We start from the raw sequence: 20752 nt of genomic DNA, 5'->3' as shown, positions 1-20752 counted from the left end.
TTCGACAAAAGAAGAACGTCGTTACACAATGACAGTTTTTCATTTTTCATTGCACACTGTCCCCAATAAGCGCTTGATGATCGTGCTGAGTAACAGTGGCAGAACATTGTCTGCGTGACAATGGAGCACAAGACAACACATGCTAGAACGTTCCTTTGGTATTCGTTCCTGGGGAATACGAAAGCCTTTTCATTTGGTTTGCATTGCTCATGACGTGGTCAGCGTATGTAACATCTAGCACACTGAATCAGGTAATTCAATCCCTGGTCCTATCACACTTAGAGTACTGTCTGGTTATATGGTCAATCCCTGGACCTATCACACTTAGAGTACTGTCTGGTTATATGGTCAATCCCTGGTCCTATCACACTTAGAGTACTGTCTGGTTATATGGTCAATCCCTGGACCTATCACACTTAGAGTACTGTCTGGTTATATGGTCAATCCCTGGTCCTATCACACTTAGAGTACTGTCTGCTTATATGGTCAATCCCTGGTCCTATCACACTTAGAGTACTGTCTGGTTATATGGTCAATCCCTGGTCCTATCACACTTAGAGTACTGTCTGGTTATATGGTCATCTGCGGCAAAGAAAGGTCTAAAAAAGCTCCAAATGGCTCCAAACAGGGCTGCCTGGTTTGCTCTGTCCGTATGAATATTATCCAACTGAATCAGAATCTCTCATGGCTTCACGTTCAAATTAAATGACTATCCAGTCTTCTGATTTTCTTTAGGAATGTTCTATTTTTTAAAAACACCCTGAACTTTTCAGTCCAGTTATTACATACTAGCAACACGCATGACCACCAAACCAGACAGGCAAATTCAGGGCAGCTAAAACAACCTAACCCAAGGACAAATCGCCTTAAATCTACAGTTTTATATATAAAGCCATAGCTGAATGGAAATCTTTACCAATCCATATTTCTCAGGCAAAAAGTAAATCCACCTTCAAGAATAAAATAAAACAACATCTAATACAATAGACCATATGACTGGACAGGAAATAGAAAGCATCAATTGAATGTTAAATGTGTTTCCTGTCAGGTATTTGAATTTGGTCTACATGTTGAATGTTTGTGAAGTCTTGATTGTGGTTGTTTGTAATGTCTTGTTATTTGGTATTGGACCCCGGGAAGATTAGCTAGCGTTACGGCGTTAGCTAATGGGGATCCTAATAAAAATGACCTTTGACCTTAAGTTCCATGTGAAATTCTATTACCTGAGGGAAATAATTACGTCATTTCTCATATGAACTAAATGCAATGAAAGGTATTATTGTTCTCCTAAATAAATACATGTGGGATAAATGTGGTATAAAAGCTATCCACATAGTCCTTTGTAGCTCAATTGGTAGAGTGTGGTGCTTGTAATGCCAGGGTAGTGAGTTTGATTCCCGGGACCACCCACATGTAAAATGTATTCACACATGCTAAATGGATTTATTATGTTGCTGTTCATTACTAAAAGCCTCTGTGGTGATATAGGACCTTTAACGGATTATTGTCAAATTAATGTTTGTAATGCTTTTTTAAAAAGGATCATTATTTAAATCACAACACAGTTTGGTGCATGTTGTTATAAACAGTTTGCAAATGGCTCGTCTGCCCTTATCATGTCCTCAATGACTAATACTTCCACATAAGAGAAACATGCATGTTACTGAATGTGGAACAAGCTAGCCTGAGTCCCAGATCTGTCTTGCCAACCCTACTGCTGTCATTGTCACGCACAGACCAGGGACAAGCGCAACGTGGAACGAGACACTGTACCTCTTGGATATGAGCAGCTATTGCTGCTTTCGTGTCAAAGTCGAGGGTCTGGATGCGTTCGACGTACTCTTCCCTCTTCTCACACTGAAAACACACAGTGGGTATAGTAGATTAGGGTCTTAATGAGAGTGTGTAGCCTAGCCTGGGGGACAGACATCCTGTTGGTGTGGTGAAACAGGGGTCCCCCTCAAATCCTCAATTATGAGCTAGCTAAAACAACATTGCTCCAGACCACCCCCCCCCCCCTACACACACACACACACCCCTCCAACTCCTCCTACCTGGACAGCACAGCCCAATAAGAGAAGAAGTAATTTCTTCATTTCCTCCAGACTTTGCTCTGAGGAGAAAACCCCCAAAATACAACCCCCACATTAAATTCAGATTAAAGTCAATGATTAAAGGAAAGTCAGATGTAGTCTAACTTGAGGCAGGCTGCTGTGTGAATTTGGGTCACTCATCAGGCCAGAGCCTGTCACCAAGGCTAGCACATCTATCAGACTGATGGTATGCATTTGAATTACACATCTGCTGAACACACAGACAGCGAAGGCCCTCAAAGTCTGTCTTATAGGGGTTTTGAGGTCAACTTATAGGGCAACATTGCAAATTAACTGGTCTGGTTTGAGTTCAGTTTACTCATATGAATAATTATATTATGTCACGGTATGTCATGGACAACAAATGGAAGGATGATACCGCAAACGCTAAGATGGTGTCAAGCATCTTACCAACTGTACTTATCTACGCAGCACAGATACAGTTGGTATTTCTAGTCTCTCAACGGACGTGTGTGACTGGCAAACCAAGTCTACAGGTAGGATCTTCATTTGACCACTTTCTCATAGAAGGAAAAGAATCCTGCAGCAACAGGAAATGTGAATTATTGCGATTGATAAAAGTGTTGATGGGGCAAATCAAGTCGGACATTTTTAAGTGGATATGACCAACTTTAAAAGCCCTTTTAAACATTGAATACAATACAAGTTTGACATTTCCGGCAACAACAGGGTGATCAAATGAAGATGCTACATCTGTGGAACTAAAGTAATACTGTACATCACATAGAATTCAATGGCCACCGGTAGAATTCAAAAGGGTGTACTGTTCTCTCTTTGGGTTTCTCGACAGAATGTAAGACGGTGTGGGCATGGTGGGCAAACACACCACAGTGAGGAGTCCTGCCAAGCACCAACACGTTGGGTAAAGGCATCATGATCAGCTGCCTCAGAGTCTCCTAGGAAAGGGAGAAAAGGGGGATGAGAAAGGGAGCGTGGGTACGGAAAAGGACAACGAAAGAGTGAGACAGGAGGACAACAAAAAAACACTGTTGGGATCTGGCCAATGCTATCTGAATGAGTAGGGTTGGGATTGTATAGTCAGGCATTTAAATATGTCGACTTGGTGCCAACAGACGGAGAGGGACCAGAATGGCTGTAAGAAATGGGCAGTTTCTTTGGTGCTTCTTTATGCATAACCCTTTCAGCCTATAATGCCAGTGGTGCCAAGGCACTTTCCAGTCTGGGGAATTGTTAACCAGACCTTTCAAATATGTAGCACATTTTATTTAGCCTGCGTCGAGTGCCAGGCGGGCGGAGTTTGCACTTTAGGGACTATTCCATTGTGCCAGGGTAAGCTCAATCAAGCACAGCGAAGGTATTGGAAAGAGACTAAATACTATTTGAACCCATGTCTGTTTGTTGGTCGCTACAGTGGCTAGCTAGGCTAATGTGGTGTGAATGTGTAATGCAATGTTTCATTTCCCATTGAGAAAACCAGGACCCCTCTTACGTCCAGGAAACAATTAGTAAAGTCCCTAGTAAAGAGTTCCAGTCTGGCTAGCCATGCAGCTGTGATGTAGTAAAATCAACCACTGCCATCCAACCAACCAGTCAATTTTTCCAGTGACCGCGACCCATTTCCAGTGAGGAATGTTCAAGGGACTGGGCTCTGGGGTCACTTTGCTTTCCCCTCGAGATAAAATCTGATTATGAAGTGAAGTCATTTTTTTGGATTGCAGTTTATAGCAGAGTTGAGATAAAATCATCCCTTCAACCAGTGATTGGTGCACTACACACAAAATAAGACTTGGATAAATTTGACATAGAGATTACAGCTGCAACGTTGCAGCTAAACATGACAAAAAATATATATCTTTAAAAATCCTGTCACAAAATGCACAAATCTAAGACTAACACAAACTAGGCCAATTCCATCCCAAAATAACTATGTCTAAATATGACAGAATTTGAATCTTTCCTGAAATGATAGTGTCTGGGAAACAGACTCCATTTCATCTCTTGATCAACATTGTAGCCTACATTACTGCAGAGAGAGGAGAGCTGCCGTCTTCATTTGGCCATCTTAGCATACCTCCCAAATTGCAATCCACTCCTTTTTGACCAGGGCCCATAGGAAATTCTGAGGGGAATTCATTAGATATCTTGATTGTTCTTGGTGTTTCTTTCCTGTTTTTTTTTTTTTTTTTTGCTGAGCAAGAATTAGAAGTGATTGAACTCTCCCTCCGGAATCCAAACCCTTGGGAAAGTAGATTGCTGCGATGATGAGATTGAACTGGTACTCGACTGTGGTAAACACCCCACAGACCCTTTATGTATAAACGACGACAATATCATTTCAAAAGAATATCAGTCTTCATGGATTGTTCTAGATGATATACTGTAATGACACACTATGTGTGCTGTATGATGAGGGTTTGTACAAATGCATGCCTGTAAATAAATACAGACACTAGAATAATTGTGTTTCATACAAACAAACTCGCTAAATACATTCTGTTTCAAAATTATCTCCATACTGGAAATGTAACAATATAAAGTATGTCTCGGGCTATCACACATTCACAACATACTATATTTTCAAACCCCCGAGCTGACAAGGTACAAATCTGTTCCTAGGCCGTCATTGAAAATAAGAATTTGTTCTTAACTGACTTGCCTAGTTAAATAAAGGTAACATTAAAACTGACCTTATGTCTGTATAATTGCTACAATTGCTTTCATCTAAACCGCAGCATTAGACAGACGGCCGTGACTGAGAGGGACTCTCTCGCTCTCTTTCGTGATCCCACCCAAATGGGTCATTCCAAAGCCTTGTAGGTCTGGCACAGGCATTACTGTAGCCTGCCTAACGACACACACTGATTGCAGAGATGTTTACATGGTGGATGTGGTGATATTTAGGGCAGTCGTCTTAAGAAGAGGCTGGTTGACAGTCTGGTGGGTGGCCTGGTGGCCGACCAGATCAGGCCAGGGCTGTGGGCCAGATGTGCAGAGAGCTGCTCTCCTCACTTAGAGGGTATTAACCCTTACCATCATGCAAATCGTGAGACTGTGTATGTGTGTGTGTGTGTGTGTCCCTTCCCTAGAATGAATGTTGTTTGACTTGCCAATCTTTCAAACTCAAATGTTCCACACAGTATAAAAGGGAGGAATGTTTAATGGTGGAAACTTAACTAAGAGGGAACATCCATAACTGTGACTCACTAGGTAATAGGTTTTGATTTGACGGATGAGAACGGTCAGGTTCAGAATCCTCTGACTGGGGTCGTTGTTCACTTTGTTGACGCTCGGAAGAGTCGCTTTGGGATTTCTGAGGAGAATGAAAACATTATAATAACGTTATAGCAACTTAATTACAACAACATATTTCAGCTACATCCACAAAGATGGTCAAGTGTTACCTCTGTGATTTCTGAAGGATATGAAATGACATTACATATAAATGCTATTTCTAAGATGTATTAGATGCTATTTCTACAGCCACAGAGGTAGTGAGTTATGTGGTAAGCCAGGTGCTATAAAGATATAGTACATCTGGCTAAACTTGGCTTTAACTCCCATCAAACCTGCTTCTAGCTCTCTCTCTCTGTTTCTCCCTCTTTTTCTGCCCCATTGCATCATTCCCTCTGTCAGGCTCATGGCATGATGAATTCACAGCCAAAAGGTAGCTGCTCTCTAGCCATAGCATGAGCCTGCTCCACTCTAGCCTGGTCCTAGATCTGTTTGCTCAGTCTTTCTAACTCCTATGGTCATTGACACTTGCGAGTTGGGAAGACAGCACAAACAGATCTGGGACCAGGCTAGCAACACTCCACTCAAGCACCTAAAAGAGCCCTCCCTTCACGTATCCACTCCCTTCCCAGCCATTTCAATTTCCCTAATGACTGGCAATCTGACTGACACAGTGACCCAAACCTATTTGGCCTCAGCCTCCTGTAACAGATAGGATGTACCTTGGTATCTGTCCATGGTTGTATTCATTAGGCAGAAAATGGAAGCAAACATTCCAAAACAGGGAAGGACTACCTGAATTGGTCCAATAAGAAACACACATTTTCGATTCCCGTTGCAAAATGTGTCACTACTGTGAACCCTAATGAGGATGACCCCAAAGTCTCCTGTAAGGTCTCTGAGCCACTACTGTCTCCCTCCCTGCCATCTGTCTCGCTCTCCACATAAAACTAAAAACTATCAACAAGCCCCTAATCCAGAGGGTCTCCATGCAATCCAAGGGATTATCCTAAACCACCGGCAGGCCCCAGCATTGTGTGTGTGTGTGTGTGTGTGTGTGGTGTGAGTGTGTGTGTGTGTGTATTGTTTTTTAGCCAGACTGTGACAGACGCTCTTATCCCGAAGAAGACAGGATATATATATATATATATATATATATATATATATATATATAAAACCTCTAGTTATTTGGATCCCTTCAAACATAACTTACATTAGTCCTAAATATTGATATTATTTAGGTTCAGAGCTAGGCTATATCTAACCTTAATAAAAGTTGTTCTTTGGGGTTATAGTGCCTTTTCATTGGACAGCCTGGGTCTAACAAACCCCCAGCCACACTAATGACTATCTATCAGAGGGGACATCAGTTTGTGATGATTAGGTGGGTGATGATGATAATTCTCCCAGCCATAAGGTACCCCAACAATAAGCTACTCAATGAGCTCTTGAAGACTTCCTTTAAGACCTATTTTGTCCCAGATCTGTTTCTTAATGTCTTGTCAACTTCGTCACTGTCATTGTCACATCAGCAATGGGAGCTGGAAAAACTGCACTAAGTGATCTGGGACTCAGACTCGACCTTTTCTGGAAACCAATTAGAAACGTTACAGTACATATTCTTGACCGAGACAGACAGACAGACAGACAGACAGACAGACAGACAGACAGACAGACAGACAGACAACAATGAACTCCTTCAGAGCAAGTGAGTGACAAAGCACACACTGTTGTGCAGCATCGACTAGTTAACAAGAACTTCAGCAGCTCTGTGCTGTGTTAGTAACAGCTGTATCCACTAGCCGACACGCAGAAACAGACAAGAACACAACTTCATTCTGAAAACACTAAATGTCAGGCAGAATGACCCTGACCGACCCAGCACAATTTAGAGCTCTAAAAATAGCATTACCAAAATGCCTCGAAATTCTGAGAGTACTGGAGTACAAACAGGTTAAGTGTTATATCACTTTGTACATACATTTTGTTTTGCATGAAGTTGGCAGCAGAACTCACTCTCATTATAGCATGCCCAAATGGAGTCAAAATGGAGTCAAAATGGAGTCAAAACAGCCTGGTCCCAGATCTGTTTGTGCTCTTCTTAACTCCACTGATGTCATTGTCACACCAAACATGACCACTACTGACAAGGAGTTAGCATGATAGCAGAGAGACTGGCACTCGGTTTATTGTCAAAATACAACCAAGTTAAATAGCCTATTATTATGTAACTTCTCTCGTTATTAGCATGGATGATCACAGCAACATTGTGAGCAACACTGTAGCTTGCTGTCAGATGAGCAGAAGCGGGTGATAAGCCAATCATTGACATGGGCTGTGTCAAAATGTGTCAAATTCCAGCTACACTAACTGTTTTATCTGGACAGTGCTGCTCATTGGCTTGGATTAGGCTACACCAGGCCGGCATAGAGCCAACTTCCTTATTGGCTGCAGTGCATAGGGCAAAATGTGCAACTAAACAAAACAAAAACAGACTAAACTTACATTTGAATCATGATCTTGTTCAAAACGACCCCATCCAGTAACTCGGGATAATCCAATGTCATGTTCCCATAGTTTTGCCCAAATGTCTTCACCTAAACAAAACAAAAAAATCATTATTTGATTATTAATAGGAAAATCAACCCCACGGACATTTATCATAGCTACATTTTTAACATGCAGAAGGGTACTTACCCAAATGACAAGCGGGCTGAGCATAAATTGCTCCAGATGGGGAAGAAAAGCCTCGCTTTCCATCTTGATCAATGTCCTTGATGATTGATCGATCCTTTATCAGCAAAACATATTGGATTTGATGAGGACTTCTGTAGACGTCAAAAGAGAGATGGTTTGCTTGATAAACACAGAACACTCTTTTTTTCAAACATTCGCCCTATCCCTAGAGGTGAATGAAACGCAGGACACAGCCACTGTCATTGTGGAAAAGCCTGCTGCATTTCTTGTGGTCGGCAGGGATCCTGTCGCTTTCGTAAAACTATTTGAGAATTCAAGTAGCTCCCTGCTGCAGCCGCAGTGAGACTGCATAATAGTCCCGTACTCACTTGTGTCACTAGTACACAAACTAACATGCTACATCATTTGTTTTGAAAAGATGTCGATATGTAGCCGTGGACACGCATTGTTCAAAAAAATTCCATTGTCATTTCCCTCGCAAATGTATTCTGTCACCTACATCCTTTGGAAGGTCCATTCCGTGCTGCTGCAAAGGCATCTGCAGGCAGTCAGGTGGCACATACCTAACGTTACCTCCCTCTTTCTCCCCACTCCTCACCCTCTTTCCCGTACAAAAACACATGCACGCGCGTATCAGTATCCACCAGCTACAATTTGACGTTCTGTTGCGGACACTCAACCTACGAGTGACGCAGTGCCCGGGTAAGTAGCTACACTAAGTGCAAAAAAAGTTACAATGATCTCTCACTCTGAATACATTGTATCTTTGCACCGGTCGGTATCTTTGTCATGACAAAACGAGACTGACAACACACTAACCTCAGTCAAACCATCGCACATCCCCGATGCCACCAACCATATCAAATAATCCCGAGTTGGTGCTAATCCGCAGGAGCAAAAAGTGCTAATAGAGCTGTCTAAAATATATTTGACCTTAATCTTGTTGCCATGACAGCGGCACCCACCCCACCCTCTCCATCCCCTCCTCTCCTCATCGCTGGGAGGGGGCAGGTCCTTTTTCATCACAAAGCGACCATAAGCAACACAGGGATAACGCTGAAGCCACGCAACTCTTCACTAGAAGAAGCAGGAATGGAAAGCACGTTTCCCATTCCATATCACCACCATAGGCTACATAATGGCTGTTCCCTAACAACAACATACAATTTGGACAGAAAAAGAGCAAAACATGGTATCATACAAGTTGAGGAGATACATAAACTGCAATCCAAATCCAAACAAAAAAAACTATCAAACGATAAGACCCATTACATGTTTATAACAATTTACAACACGAGTAAGCCTAGGCTGTAATTTCAACATGATTAGTCTATGATAAAACTTACTAAAAAGGGTGATATCAAACTTTGCGGTGAACATACAACTAACTGAACATGAAAAAGTAATTATCATCTCATTGAATCCATTTACACAGTGTCAACCCAGAGCCATTTGATATCTAATATAATACTATAGCACCATCATGTGTTCAAAATAAGTACTATCACACTCCTAATGTTGCTTCATGTGGTGCCCGGCACGAACGCAAGGCACGTGCCCTGGACCCCCGACCTCCAGGGGACCGCCAACCAAAATATTATTACACAATTTGGAGGTCGGGGTGCCCCCATATAGCGTATAACAGCAAAATCTGTAGAATTGCAGGAAATTATCTTTAAAACAGCTAAATTCTCTCTCAGCTTCATGGCAAACTGTGTAAATAGTAGACAATTTGCTTTAAAACTGCAACATTTTCTCATAGCCTCATGACAAAATGTGTAGAATAGCATTATAAAACATAGATTTTAGGCATGAAGTTAACTGTTTTCCCCCCAAAAAATACAGCCCTGATGGGAAAAGTAAGCCCCATGATTAATTTCCTACACTTTTCCCCTTTACTAGGCCGAAGTGGTGGCCATTATATCCTTTGTTTTTCTGCTACTTCCAGTCGGAATTGTTTCAGAACAGTGGAAATAAGTACGAGGTATCGTTTTTATTACAGTCAAGTATAAAATAAGTTCACATTATATTATGGATCAACAAGGCAAAACTGTATCATACATATAATGTTCATTCCATGTATTTTAATGAATCATTCCTACTTACATAGGCCTACTGGCTTCTGTATAATGATAATCTTCTGCTTTAGGTTAAATTGTCCTCTTGTCCTTGAGCGTGTGTGTACTGAGAAGGGGGGGGGGGGGGTCATTTTGGCAGTTCCCCCAAAAGGCATGCCATGCAATTGCACACAGGTAACATCCTACCAGTTATATTGTAATTTGTTTATATGACAATAAGTCTAGAAAGAGAGGTCGTCTCCATGTAAGCATGTGAAATATAATTAAGGCAAAGCATTTTATGTTTACTATGATTTTTTTTGTGGTTATATAGATTATTAGAAAAGGTTCAAATACTGAGGTATTCTTGTCAAACTGAATGCATAATCAGACAATACAAAATGCATATATACTTCAGTGTGTGTAAATGTAGAGGTCCTGAAAGAAATGACACCATTAGAATAGTCGTTTATGTTCGACCTCCATGCCGCTCATGCGTATAACAGTGCATATAACGGTTCACATAACCAGATTTGTGCATCTTCAGGCTAATCCATATTTATCCGTCATCAAACATGGGATGCATTCATTAGTACGCACCACAGCAAAACGCAACAAAACGAGAGTTTCATATCGGACAATTTTAACTCGGTCCCACCCCCTTTCAGGCCTGTTTGCCTCCGTTTAGCTCCTAGTGAATACACCCTTGTTTCATGACAAGTTAAAGGGAAAGTTGTGCTGATAGTTTATTAATAGGGGTCGTTAGACTCATTCCAGGTCTCTTTGCCCTCCTTGTTATCCGTCAGACTCTGGCCCTCTGGTTGTTGTGGAGGTTCCTGTATTTACTACCCTCTGGAGTCCTGTTACTGGCCTGTAGGGTTTTAGCGTAGCGTGAATGCCAGTCTCTCTCGAATACAGCCTTCACCTGTTCCAGGATTGTGGCGCCCCTCTCCTTGAGAGTTTGTGTTGGTTTGATGACGAGTCCGGTCCCAGCGTTATAGACAAACTCACTCCCCACCCAGTCGTGATTACCTGAGGAAATAGAGGCAGCGCATGTCAGATATCATACCGTTGTGCCCTGAGCAAGGTACTGCATTCCAAACTAGCTCTAGGGAGTGCTGAATTGTGGTTGAAGCTTTGCTCCTCTCCAAAATATGTGTGTGTGTGTGTGTGTGTGTGGGGGGGGGTTAAGAGTAAAGGTTAATACATATTGTATGTCTTCTCCGTATAAATAATTGTATAATCAATGATACAGTAGATTCCCAGTGACATCTGGATCACTGACCTATGTACACAGCACTGTCGGTCACCATGTACTTATTGTGGTTGACTCCTGGTTGACTATTAGCCATCTGCTCCCTCCTGCTAAAAAACTTCTGCAGGAACAGAAGATTAAAGTCATAAAACCAAATTGATATCCACCGCAATAGAGGCAATGCTAGTGCACTGTATGGCTTCAAGTTGCTTTAACACTCAATGAGCCATCACACATCTGTATTCCTGAGCCACTTTATTCTGAAAGGAATAATCCAGTCCAAGATCAATGTTCTTAGACCTCAAAAGTAGTGATTGTGCAAAACCAGCTACAGTACGTGGTATTTTGGAGTGTAATATACAGTATATCTCTTTAATAGGCCTTTCACAGTCTTTCTTTTCATTCACTCACCACTTCTAGGGAGCAGTTGGCCAGCTCCATGCACAGTGACTCCAGGGACATAATGAAGTTGAAGGTGAGCGGGTGGGTCTGCTTCCAGAAACTGATGAGCATGCGAACTTTGACCCCTCGCAGGACCACAGCCTCACGTATCATCTCATCGATAGGAGACCAGTATCTGTGTCGATGGAAGGGTCACAAAGTCACAGGAAATGAGATGCACAGCAGAGGACCACTGGGTCTTAGAAGAACACTTTGAGCCACAATCCTTCATGTGTGTTTCAGCCAATGGCATCCCTGCCACTTGGTTTGCTACAAAGCGGAGGGTTTGGGCTCTCAAATTCAGAAATCAAGGCACGGATGCAAACTACGGCTGCACTCAGATTGCAGAAGGTATAGCTACAGCTTGTATGACATATACGTGTTATGTCATTGGTCCGACTATAATGAGCACATTGTGAAAAGATGAATAGGCTCATTATCGGATATTGGGAAGCATCACCTTGAAACTAAAGGCCCTCCAGACCTTCTGGTGAGTAGGGGAAGGTAGTCTGTGACAGAGATGTAGATGAACAACTTGGCCTCCTGCATCACATGCTGTATGACATCTATGTCCTTGGCCCGATCCTTTGGACAGAAGAGGTCAGGAGAGGTCTGAGGAGGGAAGGAGGGAACCAAGAAAGGCAGCACAATTAAGATGAGAACACACATTCAAATGATTCAATTTGACTTGTTTCGATTGCAGGTTATATTGAAGACTGTCAACTGTTTCAATAGAGTTTCAACAGCGTTTCATAGCTTCACTTTATTACTGCCTTTATGTGACAGCCAAAGCCACCTATTAGCCTATATTTCACACTTTCAAAACAAAGGTTATTTTCCAACTTCCCATTCCCTACATTTTAAGCAGTCTCAATACTTAATATAGTCTGAGACGTGGGGGGGGGGGGGTAGCGGGTCGAAACGAGGACGGACATAACCCCAACATGCGTCATTGTCAGAAGTGAGCTGAGGGGAGCGGAGGCAGAGGAGGAGGGCAAGGTTTTGCCAACAGCAGCATCACAGTAGGACGCCATACCATCATTACTTCCTGTTATGATGATGAATGTGTTCTCTGTATCTGATCAACACATCATCCCTAGGGGGATGGAGAGATTCATTACTGTCAAATTAGACGCTGGCGCGTCGAACGGAGACGTTTCATTTGTTTCTCTGCGTAACATTTACATGATTAATCACCCGGATGAGCGTCGGTTTAATAATTGATAAAGCAAACTGTTCGGGGTAGGGTAGGTTAGGGTTAGGGCTAGTTCGGGTTAGGGTCAGTTAGGGTTATTTAAGGTTAGTTAGGGTTAGAGTTAGTTAGGGTTGGTTAGGGTTAGGGTAAATTAGGATTGGTTAGGGTTATGGTTAGGGTAAATTAGGATTCGTTAGGGTTGGTTAGGGTTAGTTAGGGCTAGGGTTAGGGTAAGTTATGGTAAGTTAGGGTTAGTTAGGGTTAGTTATGGTTATTCTACTCCATTTCAACAAGAGTGTAGAAACATAACTCCAAAACTCCTATAGCAAGACAATGTTATAGTTTGTAGACCAGTGGTGGCTGGTGTCACTATACATCGGAGGACAGGCTCATTGTAATGCCTGGGATGGAAGAAATGGAACGCAGCCCGTCCTCCAATTCCTCCCTCCACCAGCCTCCGCTGATCTGCTCTATGTAATACATAGTACATAATAACGAATCCTCACCGACACATAAGCGGTAAACTCTGTATCATTGAGGTACAGCGTTACAGGGCTGTCCTTGCCGTAGAGGGCCGTGACTCTCTTAGACCAGATAGAAGGGACGTAGTCTCTGTTCTGGAGCTGCCAGTAAAAGGAGAAGACCCTATGGAGGTCTATAGCCAGACAGCTGCAGTTATAAACCACCACCCCCAACTCCTTCCTCTGTGGAGAGATGAAGGGAAGAGACGGAGGGAGAGGAGGAGGAATTGTGGTTGACAGTCCGGTTATTAAAGAGAGAATGAGTGTGTTGACTGGACGGCTGAGAGACTCCTCAAACAGACTAGTTATATGCACTATAAGTGAATACTTGTCTGATGAACACATTGTTTGTTTCAGTGTATTGTGTTTGTGGACTATATACCTGTTCATTTCAGCTGACAAAGACTGCTGACAGCTCATTATTGCATGTACAGGACCTTGAGAAATTTCTGTTCTCTGCCGACATTTCTGCTAGAGTGTGTAGATTTCTGTTGTCTTGCACTGTGCGTGTGTTTGGTTGTGTGTGTGGTTGTGTGTGTGTGTGTTTTGACTCCTCATTGGCCAATATGTTAATTACATTCAATGGGAGTTCTACCACCAGCTGGCATTAGGGCATGAAAGTGCCAGGTAATCACTTCTCTAATCACTAATGAACTAGATCAGGGTTTGCCAAACCCGGTCCTGGGGCCCACCCTGGGTGCACGTTTTGGTGTTTGCCCTAACACCACACAGCTGATTCAAATAATCAAAGGTTGATGATGAGTTGGTTATTTGAATCAGCTGTGCAGTGCTAGTGCAAAAACCTAAACATGCACCCAGGGGGGACCCAGGACAGAGTTTGGGAAACCCTAGTCTAGAACTGGTACCTTGGACAGTGATCGCCAGTCCATGCTGGCACTGCCAATGAACACATGCCTCCTATCAACAACCCAGAAATTGGAGTGCAGTCCGCCTCTGGTCAGAGCTGACATATTCACAAAGCGAACCTCGGCACCTGAGGGGGAAAATGAAGTCAGGGAAGAAGAATACTGAAGGAGGCAGTAAAGTGCCTTGCTGAAGGGCACAACCTCCAGACAAACATTTAGGCTTCTAAAGCCCTGTTTCTATTGGCCCTTTAAATCACGGCCACATTCGAGAAGAAAGGCCAATGTGGCCTGTGGCTGACAGAAAGACGTACAGGCAGCCTTGAAGCCCAATTTGACAAGGAAGCAGTTAAGTTGGATCCATTTGCACATTCATGTTGTTTGACCTTGTGGACTTAAGTTTGCCGGAGAGCTCAGGGAGTGAGAGTGAAGCTCATACTGTGATGGATGTTATAGAAAACGTTGTACAAACTGGGGGGTTCGAGCCCTAAATGCTGATTGGCTGACAGAGGTGGTATATCAGACAGTATACCACGGGTATGACAAAATGTTATAGAAAGTGCTGTATCTGCTTTCCTTTAGATAAATATGAGACACTGTAGCCTACAGATGTAGGGTCTACATTTGAGTAAGTTTGCTATAGCGGGAAAATAATCCTGCAGCAAGAGGAAATTTGAAATATTATGTGGATTATAATTAATGGACATGTTTGTAGGGGTTGATATTTTTTGTTAGGGCAAATCAAGTCTGAATTTTCAAAGTGGAAATTTTCAACTTTAGAAGCCTTTTAAAAACTCAAATTCACTACAAGTTTGCATTTCTGCCGTGCAGGAAAATTCTCAAAGACAAAATAATGATTAAATTAAGATCTTACATCCGTATGCATAATTGGGAACACACAGTACTATAGGCCAGCAATGAATAATACATTGCTGTTATTATATATTATGTGGAGTGATATGAATGAAATGTCACTTACCATGCTCTGTTAGTTTCTGCAGTTCAGCAGAGTCTGTGAGACTGCTGGCAATCTTCAATTGAACCTCCCGAGTCTTGAGGTTGAGCAGTCTCTGGAACAGGAGCTGGCCCTGAGACATAAAAGGATATGTACCGTACGCCTGTTATTATTCCCTGTGCTCTGTGAATGTCCTTATCCAAAGACTGTTGCAGGTTTTGTGTGGCTTAGTATCAATTTCTGCTGCTGGGCGCACTGCTGATATAATGGAATAGCACTTTGCCAAAGTAGAACATTTGTTTTATATAGTTTTATAGTTTGCGATATATGATGATGAAGAAGAAGAAGTAGAAGTGGCATTCTTGTTACATGATACCTGTGTGTCAGAGTTGGGCCATGTCTCTTGGTCCCATGAGTTGAGGTTCCAGACGGGAGATACCACCTCCACTGAGTGCTTGGCCTGGTCCAACAGGTTGTTGAGGCCTGTGGTGAGGGGAACGTGGGTTGTACCATCTACGGAAAGGGGGAGGTCCTCCGGAATGTTCTCCACAAGGACAATGCTAATGAGAAAGCATGCAGTTTTAATCATCATGAAATCGATGATGCAGACATCTATGGTCTATGTTTACGATAGCATCTTAGGGCCTTGGAAGATTTTGACTCCTGTCAATATGACAATGTTGTAGGCTATATCTATAGCTGTACTTGTTACAGATCGGTAGCCCTGCAGGCGGTTTAGGACCTTTCTAATGACTTTCATTTAGCTAGCGCAAGTATTTGGTTCTGGGTTCCTTGATTATAGTTCCTGTACCTCTTACCGACAGTGTCTGTTACAGTTCTCTTCTGTGATTCCGTCCTCGTCCTCCCCCCAGATGTCTACCGCGGAGAAGGTGAGAGCCACCAGCACAGCGAAGCAACACAGCAGAGCAAAGATGGCTATGCACTTCTGCTGAGACTGGAAGACAGGGAGGAACACAACATCATGATCAATGGACACCAAACGGAAGAAAATAGAATGAAATATGGATGACTACAGTGGACTTCTGTCGGGACTGAAAGACAGAGAGACAAACACAACACATCAAATCAGGGTTGTGTTCATTAGGCAGCAAACAGACTGAAACATGGATGGACAGCCTGGATTTGTCCAATGAGAAAGGGTATTTTTTGTTTTCTGTTGCAAAATACTTAGATATGGTGTGCCCTAATGAATACGACCCTGGAGGTATCCAATAGGTAGCACAAATACTTGTTTTCATTGTAAAATCATTTAAAACGTATGCCCTAAAGAACATGATCCACATCAACCCAGTAATCAGTTGTAACGTTTCCTAAGTGTAATTAAAAGGAACCTCAATGGAGATATCGAATGCACCTCAACCTAAATCTCAATCTGTCCACTTGTAATTTGTTTACATCCCAGATTATGACTAATAGAAATGCAGCCAAGGGAGCAAAACTGACAACGAACCTCAATGAATTTATTAAATGCACCTCAATCTCTTCTTTCCTGATTAGGACTAATCTCAGCCAAGAAGCAAAATTGACTAGATTAACTATTGACAAGTCCATTAGGTCTCAGGTGTTACACAACAAGAAAATCATCCTTCATTAGATTTGAATATCAATCATCAATACAATTGATCAGCAGTCAGGATTTAAAGAATCAATAACCCAACTAGAACGTCATTGCACTGTGTAGTCAGACATCAGATGTGACAGAGGAAGGTATGGTCCATATTTAAAGCAGGCATTGAGAGTGTGTGGCCGGACAGTGGAAGTAATCAATTCTCATTGGAGGCTGCAAAGCACATTTCCTCGGCTACAATCCTCCGGTAGCTAGATCCAGGCATTCCAAATGAAATGGGCTGAGAATGGACGATGGTAGTTTACGGTCTAATGGTAATATATTGAATATTGATGGTGGATGTCCTATTCTAGAGATCCTGCCATCCTCCCACACACGATACAGTATATGCTGTAGTGGAACACTTGAGTTTAGGTTGGAGAGGGAAGGCTGTTATAATGCTATGAAGAAGCTGAGGGGACAAGTGAAGTGGAACAGTCTTTCTGTAATGAAAAAGGTGTAGATTCCCGCGCAGAGCACGGCAGGTGTTTTATTTCGGCTTCGTAGAAGGCAGGAATCGTTGTCAAAGGCAGGCAATGGTCATAAACAGGCAGGAGAAACAAAACTAGGACTGAAGGCTATAACTGGTTCTCACAAACGAGCTAGGAAAAGGCTTCGTAGAGTCAAAACTAACAGTACCGCACAAAGGCACAAACAGAATGAATGGAACTAAATAAGGAGCTGATGAGACCAGGTGAGAAACGAACACAGGTGAAATCAATGAAAAAAATTAAAGACAGGGCTACGTTCAAGAACACAATGAAACAGAACACGTGGTTGACGAAGAAAATAAATACAGGGCCTTACACTTCCAAACCAAACTGAAGGCAAATTTGATTCACAGTAAAACTACGTTTAAAGAAAATAAAGAAGGAAAACACTGTTCTATTGAAGTAAAAGAACAGGGGCTTAGGTATGTAGGGCTTTTCTACAGCTGCCCTACGCCCGCCTGAATTGTTCAGGCGCATCAGAGCTGAAAGGATTTTGTTCAACCTTAAACTGGCTACTTTGCTGTATTAAGACCGTGTACTACTTTATGGGGTCTTTTTGTTGTCTGTTTACAATACTTACTTAGTGCAATGTATGTATTGTAACACTATGTGTAGTAGATGTTTAATAGTATAAATGTTTTATAGCAACTTCGGTTTCAGACGTGGAGGGGACATCATTATTGTATATATATATATATATATTTTTACCCAGTCAGATAAACACTCTAAACAGCCTACTCGATCACTCGGAGGCATGCTCATGGTCCTAAAACACACCTGTAACGGCTTTCTTCTGTTGAAGGAGGAGCGGACCAAAATGCAGCGTGGTATTTTTTAGACATGTTTAATGAATGACGAAAAAACACGAACAATACAAAAACAATAAACGGAAACGTGAAAACCTAAACAGTCCTATCTGGTGAAGACACAGAGACAGGAACAATCACCCACGAAAACACTCCTACATATGGTTCCCAATCAGAGACAACGATAATCACCTGACTGATTGAGAACCGCCTCAGGCAGCCATAGACTATGCTATACACCCCACACAACCCCAAGACGAAACACACCACAAATAAACCCATGTCACACCCTGGCCTGACCCAATAAATAAAGATAAATATAATACATTTCGACCAGGGCGTGACAACGCCGTTGCCTCGTTTTGTATCACATTCCAATGATAACACTGGGAGGGCAAAAATGCAAATTCAGAATGTTGGGGGGGACATGCCCCAGTGAAAGTTGCACCCCTGAGTGTAAGTATCTATTTTATACAACAGTATTGTGTCTTGAAGACACATCCCCTTGAGGGAAAGTAAAGATAACATTTTTCTTCCTTCTCCTACGGGTTTGATGTATGTAGCTTTAATTGAGGGCAGATCTCTCAGAATACAGATCTCTTGAGAAGTATCCTCAAGAAGTCCCTATTTTATTTCTTCATTTAAAAGTGCGGGGCGTCAGTTTTGTTTCACTTAGCTCGACACTCCTGCAATCTCATTCTCTCGGTTGTTTGGCCCTTTGGCACGACTGTTGACGGCGCTTGTATCTGTGTTGCGCTGTGTGTGGCTGTCACCATCACATTATCTATTCTCTTTCTCTCTTTTTTCTCCCATTTTGTATTTGAATCAACATCCTCCCTTGGCCCCTGCCAGCTTGTCTACTGTCTTTGGGTGAGGGAGCTTTGCCCTGAACCCTTCTTCCACAACTGTATTTTTTTTTTAAATATTATATGTAGTCAAGAATTTGCCACCAGTACAACCAATAAAACTTCTGACAGCTAGATTTAGTATTTTCATCACCATCCCTCTCTGGCCACCTTGTCAGCTTGTTTAGTGCCTTTGGGTGAAGGAGCAATGCAAATTTCCCCCTTTTTCCAGCAGCCTTTTAAAACTTCAAGCAGTCAGAAATTTACCATCGTTCACAACCTATGAAACTTTTGCCAGTGAAGCAAAACAAAGACTTGTCGAAGTTAGAAAAAAACAATATAACTTTTGACAGCTAGTGAAACAAAAAGTGTCACTCCTCAGCTATAACATGTTGAGAATGGCCAGTCCACATAGAAAAATATTGTCAAGTCAATTTCAAACCCGGGCCATCATCTACTCTCCGCCCTGTCTGTCTCGGGCGCTCATGCGGAAAGAAGGAGAAACAGCCCGGATGCACTTTGCACTCGTCAGTCGCGCCAAGGGAATGAGGGAACCGCTCCTCCCTTCAATTAATTTAGCCGAGTCAAAGACCTCGGCACGTTTCGCTGGTGTTAATACCCATAGGGAAATTCATCCGCAATAAATACAAGCCAGACCAGTCAGACCTTTAACAGAAACTGTCCCGGCATAAACCCAGAATTTCATTTTCTGGTATCATTTTTAATTCCACAGCAACATGTCATTTAATTATATAATTTATAAAACACTATTCTCTGTGACCAATTGTATCTGTATGCAACTAATTACAAGTAAAGCCTACTCTTCTGGATATTATAATCAACCAATCAAATCTCATGATCAAGCATTCAAATCGCAGCGAGAAAAGTTAAGCAACCGAAATGAGCCAGTACAATTCTGTATAATATAATGAATAATAATATACACAAATCATTCTAAAGAATAAAAAAGGAAGGTGATGAATGAATACATCATTGATAAATCTCAAACTCACCTTCATAGGCTCCCGTGGCTGTGTAGTTGGTGCTGCCATGAGTCCTTTAAACTTCACACACCTGGTCAACTAACGGTTAATCACATTAGACATTCTCCAGTCTCAGTGACCTCGTAAACCATGACCCTGTCCTCATAAACCATAACCATGACCCTGTCCTCACAGTGTCCCCTTGTCCTAATAATGCTGTTGTTCTGGTCCCGACGGTGTGTGTGATGCGTGGTGTAGTCTGTCCCGGTAAGCCCTGACATGGTCTCTCCACTTCCTCTCTGGCTCTTTCTTTGTGTGCTCGTCTACTCTGTCCACAGTGAAAGTGTGTGTGTCCTCTTTCTACTACCCTCCACACTGACAGAGGCAGTGGGAGAGATAGAGTAGGAACAGGACTGTGCCCACCCCTTCAATCCAAACATCCAATGTGAAAGCTCTCTCCAAGCTGAGCCCCCTCCCTCCCTCCCTCCCTCCCTCCCTCCCTCCCTCCCTCCCTCCCTCCCTCCCTCCCTCCCTCCCTCCCTCCCTCCCTCCCTCCCTCCCTCCCTCCCTCCCTCCCTCCCTCCCCGCCCCTCCCCTATTCTTCCTTCCATCCCACTCCTCTCCCTTCCTTTCTTCCTTCTTACCTGCCCTGTGATGCAAAACTCAACCGGCAGAAAGCAAATGGACCTTGCTAGGGACGAGAATAAAAT

General features: G+C 42.6%; 2 protein-coding genes across 4 annotated transcripts in view; both read right to left on the bottom strand.

Moving 5' to 3' along the window:
* The window catches only part of LOC135536691 (girdin-like), a 29934-nt gene extending 21347 nt beyond the window's left edge, over nt 1–8587 (bottom strand). The window contains exons 1-7 of one of the 3 annotated variants that reach the window (XM_064962950.1): nt 8503–8587; nt 8004–8134; nt 7812–7903; nt 5280–5385; nt 2941–3010; nt 2055–2113; nt 1774–1857 (exon numbers count right to left, since the gene is read on the bottom strand). In XM_064962950.1, the coding sequence (XP_064819022.1) occupies nt 1774–1857; nt 2055–2113; nt 2941–3010; nt 5280–5385; nt 7812–7903; nt 8004–8066 (474 nt within the window). In that variant the 5' untranslated portion in view covers nt 8067–8134; nt 8503–8587. Of the gene's footprint in view, nt 1–1773; nt 1858–2054; nt 2114–2940; nt 3011–5279; nt 5386–7811; nt 7904–8003 lie in introns of all 3 variants that reach the window. The other 2 variants (XM_064962958.1, XM_064962965.1) reach the window with 2 other exon arrangements.
* Nucleotides 8588–9981: 1394 nt separating this feature from the next.
* Nucleotides 9982–20399, bottom strand: LOC135526366 (inactive phospholipase D5-like). Its single transcript, XM_064954693.1, has 10 exons — nt 20073–20399; nt 16109–16245; nt 15667–15850; nt 15315–15423; nt 14339–14466; nt 13458–13655; nt 12241–12368; nt 11727–11892; nt 11346–11436; nt 9982–11092 (listed from the first exon to the last, which is right to left on the bottom strand). The coding sequence occupies exons 1-10, from the start codon at nt 20109–20111 to the stop codon at nt 10863–10865; spliced, it is 1410 nt and encodes a 469-aa protein (XP_064810765.1). The 5' UTR covers nt 20112–20399; the 3' UTR covers nt 9982–10862.
* Between the last annotated feature and the right edge of the window lie 353 nt (nt 20400–20752).

Source organism: Oncorhynchus masou, chromosome 5 (assembly GCF_036934945.1).
Source record: "Oncorhynchus masou masou isolate Uvic2021 chromosome 5, UVic_Omas_1.1, whole genome shotgun sequence".
NCBI classification, from domain to species: Eukaryota; Metazoa; Chordata; class Actinopteri; order Salmoniformes; family Salmonidae; genus Oncorhynchus; species Oncorhynchus masou.
Note: the sequence above shows the minus strand (reverse complement) of the source record. Positions and strands in the feature narration are given on the sequence as shown.

What these genes read in the sequence shown, in the direction of transcription:
- LOC135526366 (XM_064954693.1), bottom strand. Translation starts at nt 20,111, where the DNA reads ATGGCAGCACCAACTACACAGCCACGGGAGCCTATGAAG. An exon ending in AACTGTAACAGACACTGTCG is followed by an intron (nt 15,851 to 16,108) that starts GTAAGAGGTACA and finishes CTTTCTCATTAG; the next exon opens with CATTGTCCTTGTGGAGAACA. An exon ending in CTTCCCCTACTCACCAGAAG is followed by an intron (nt 11,893 to 12,240) that starts GTCTGGAGGGCC and finishes CCATCGACACAG; the next exon opens with ATACTGGTCTCCTATCGATG.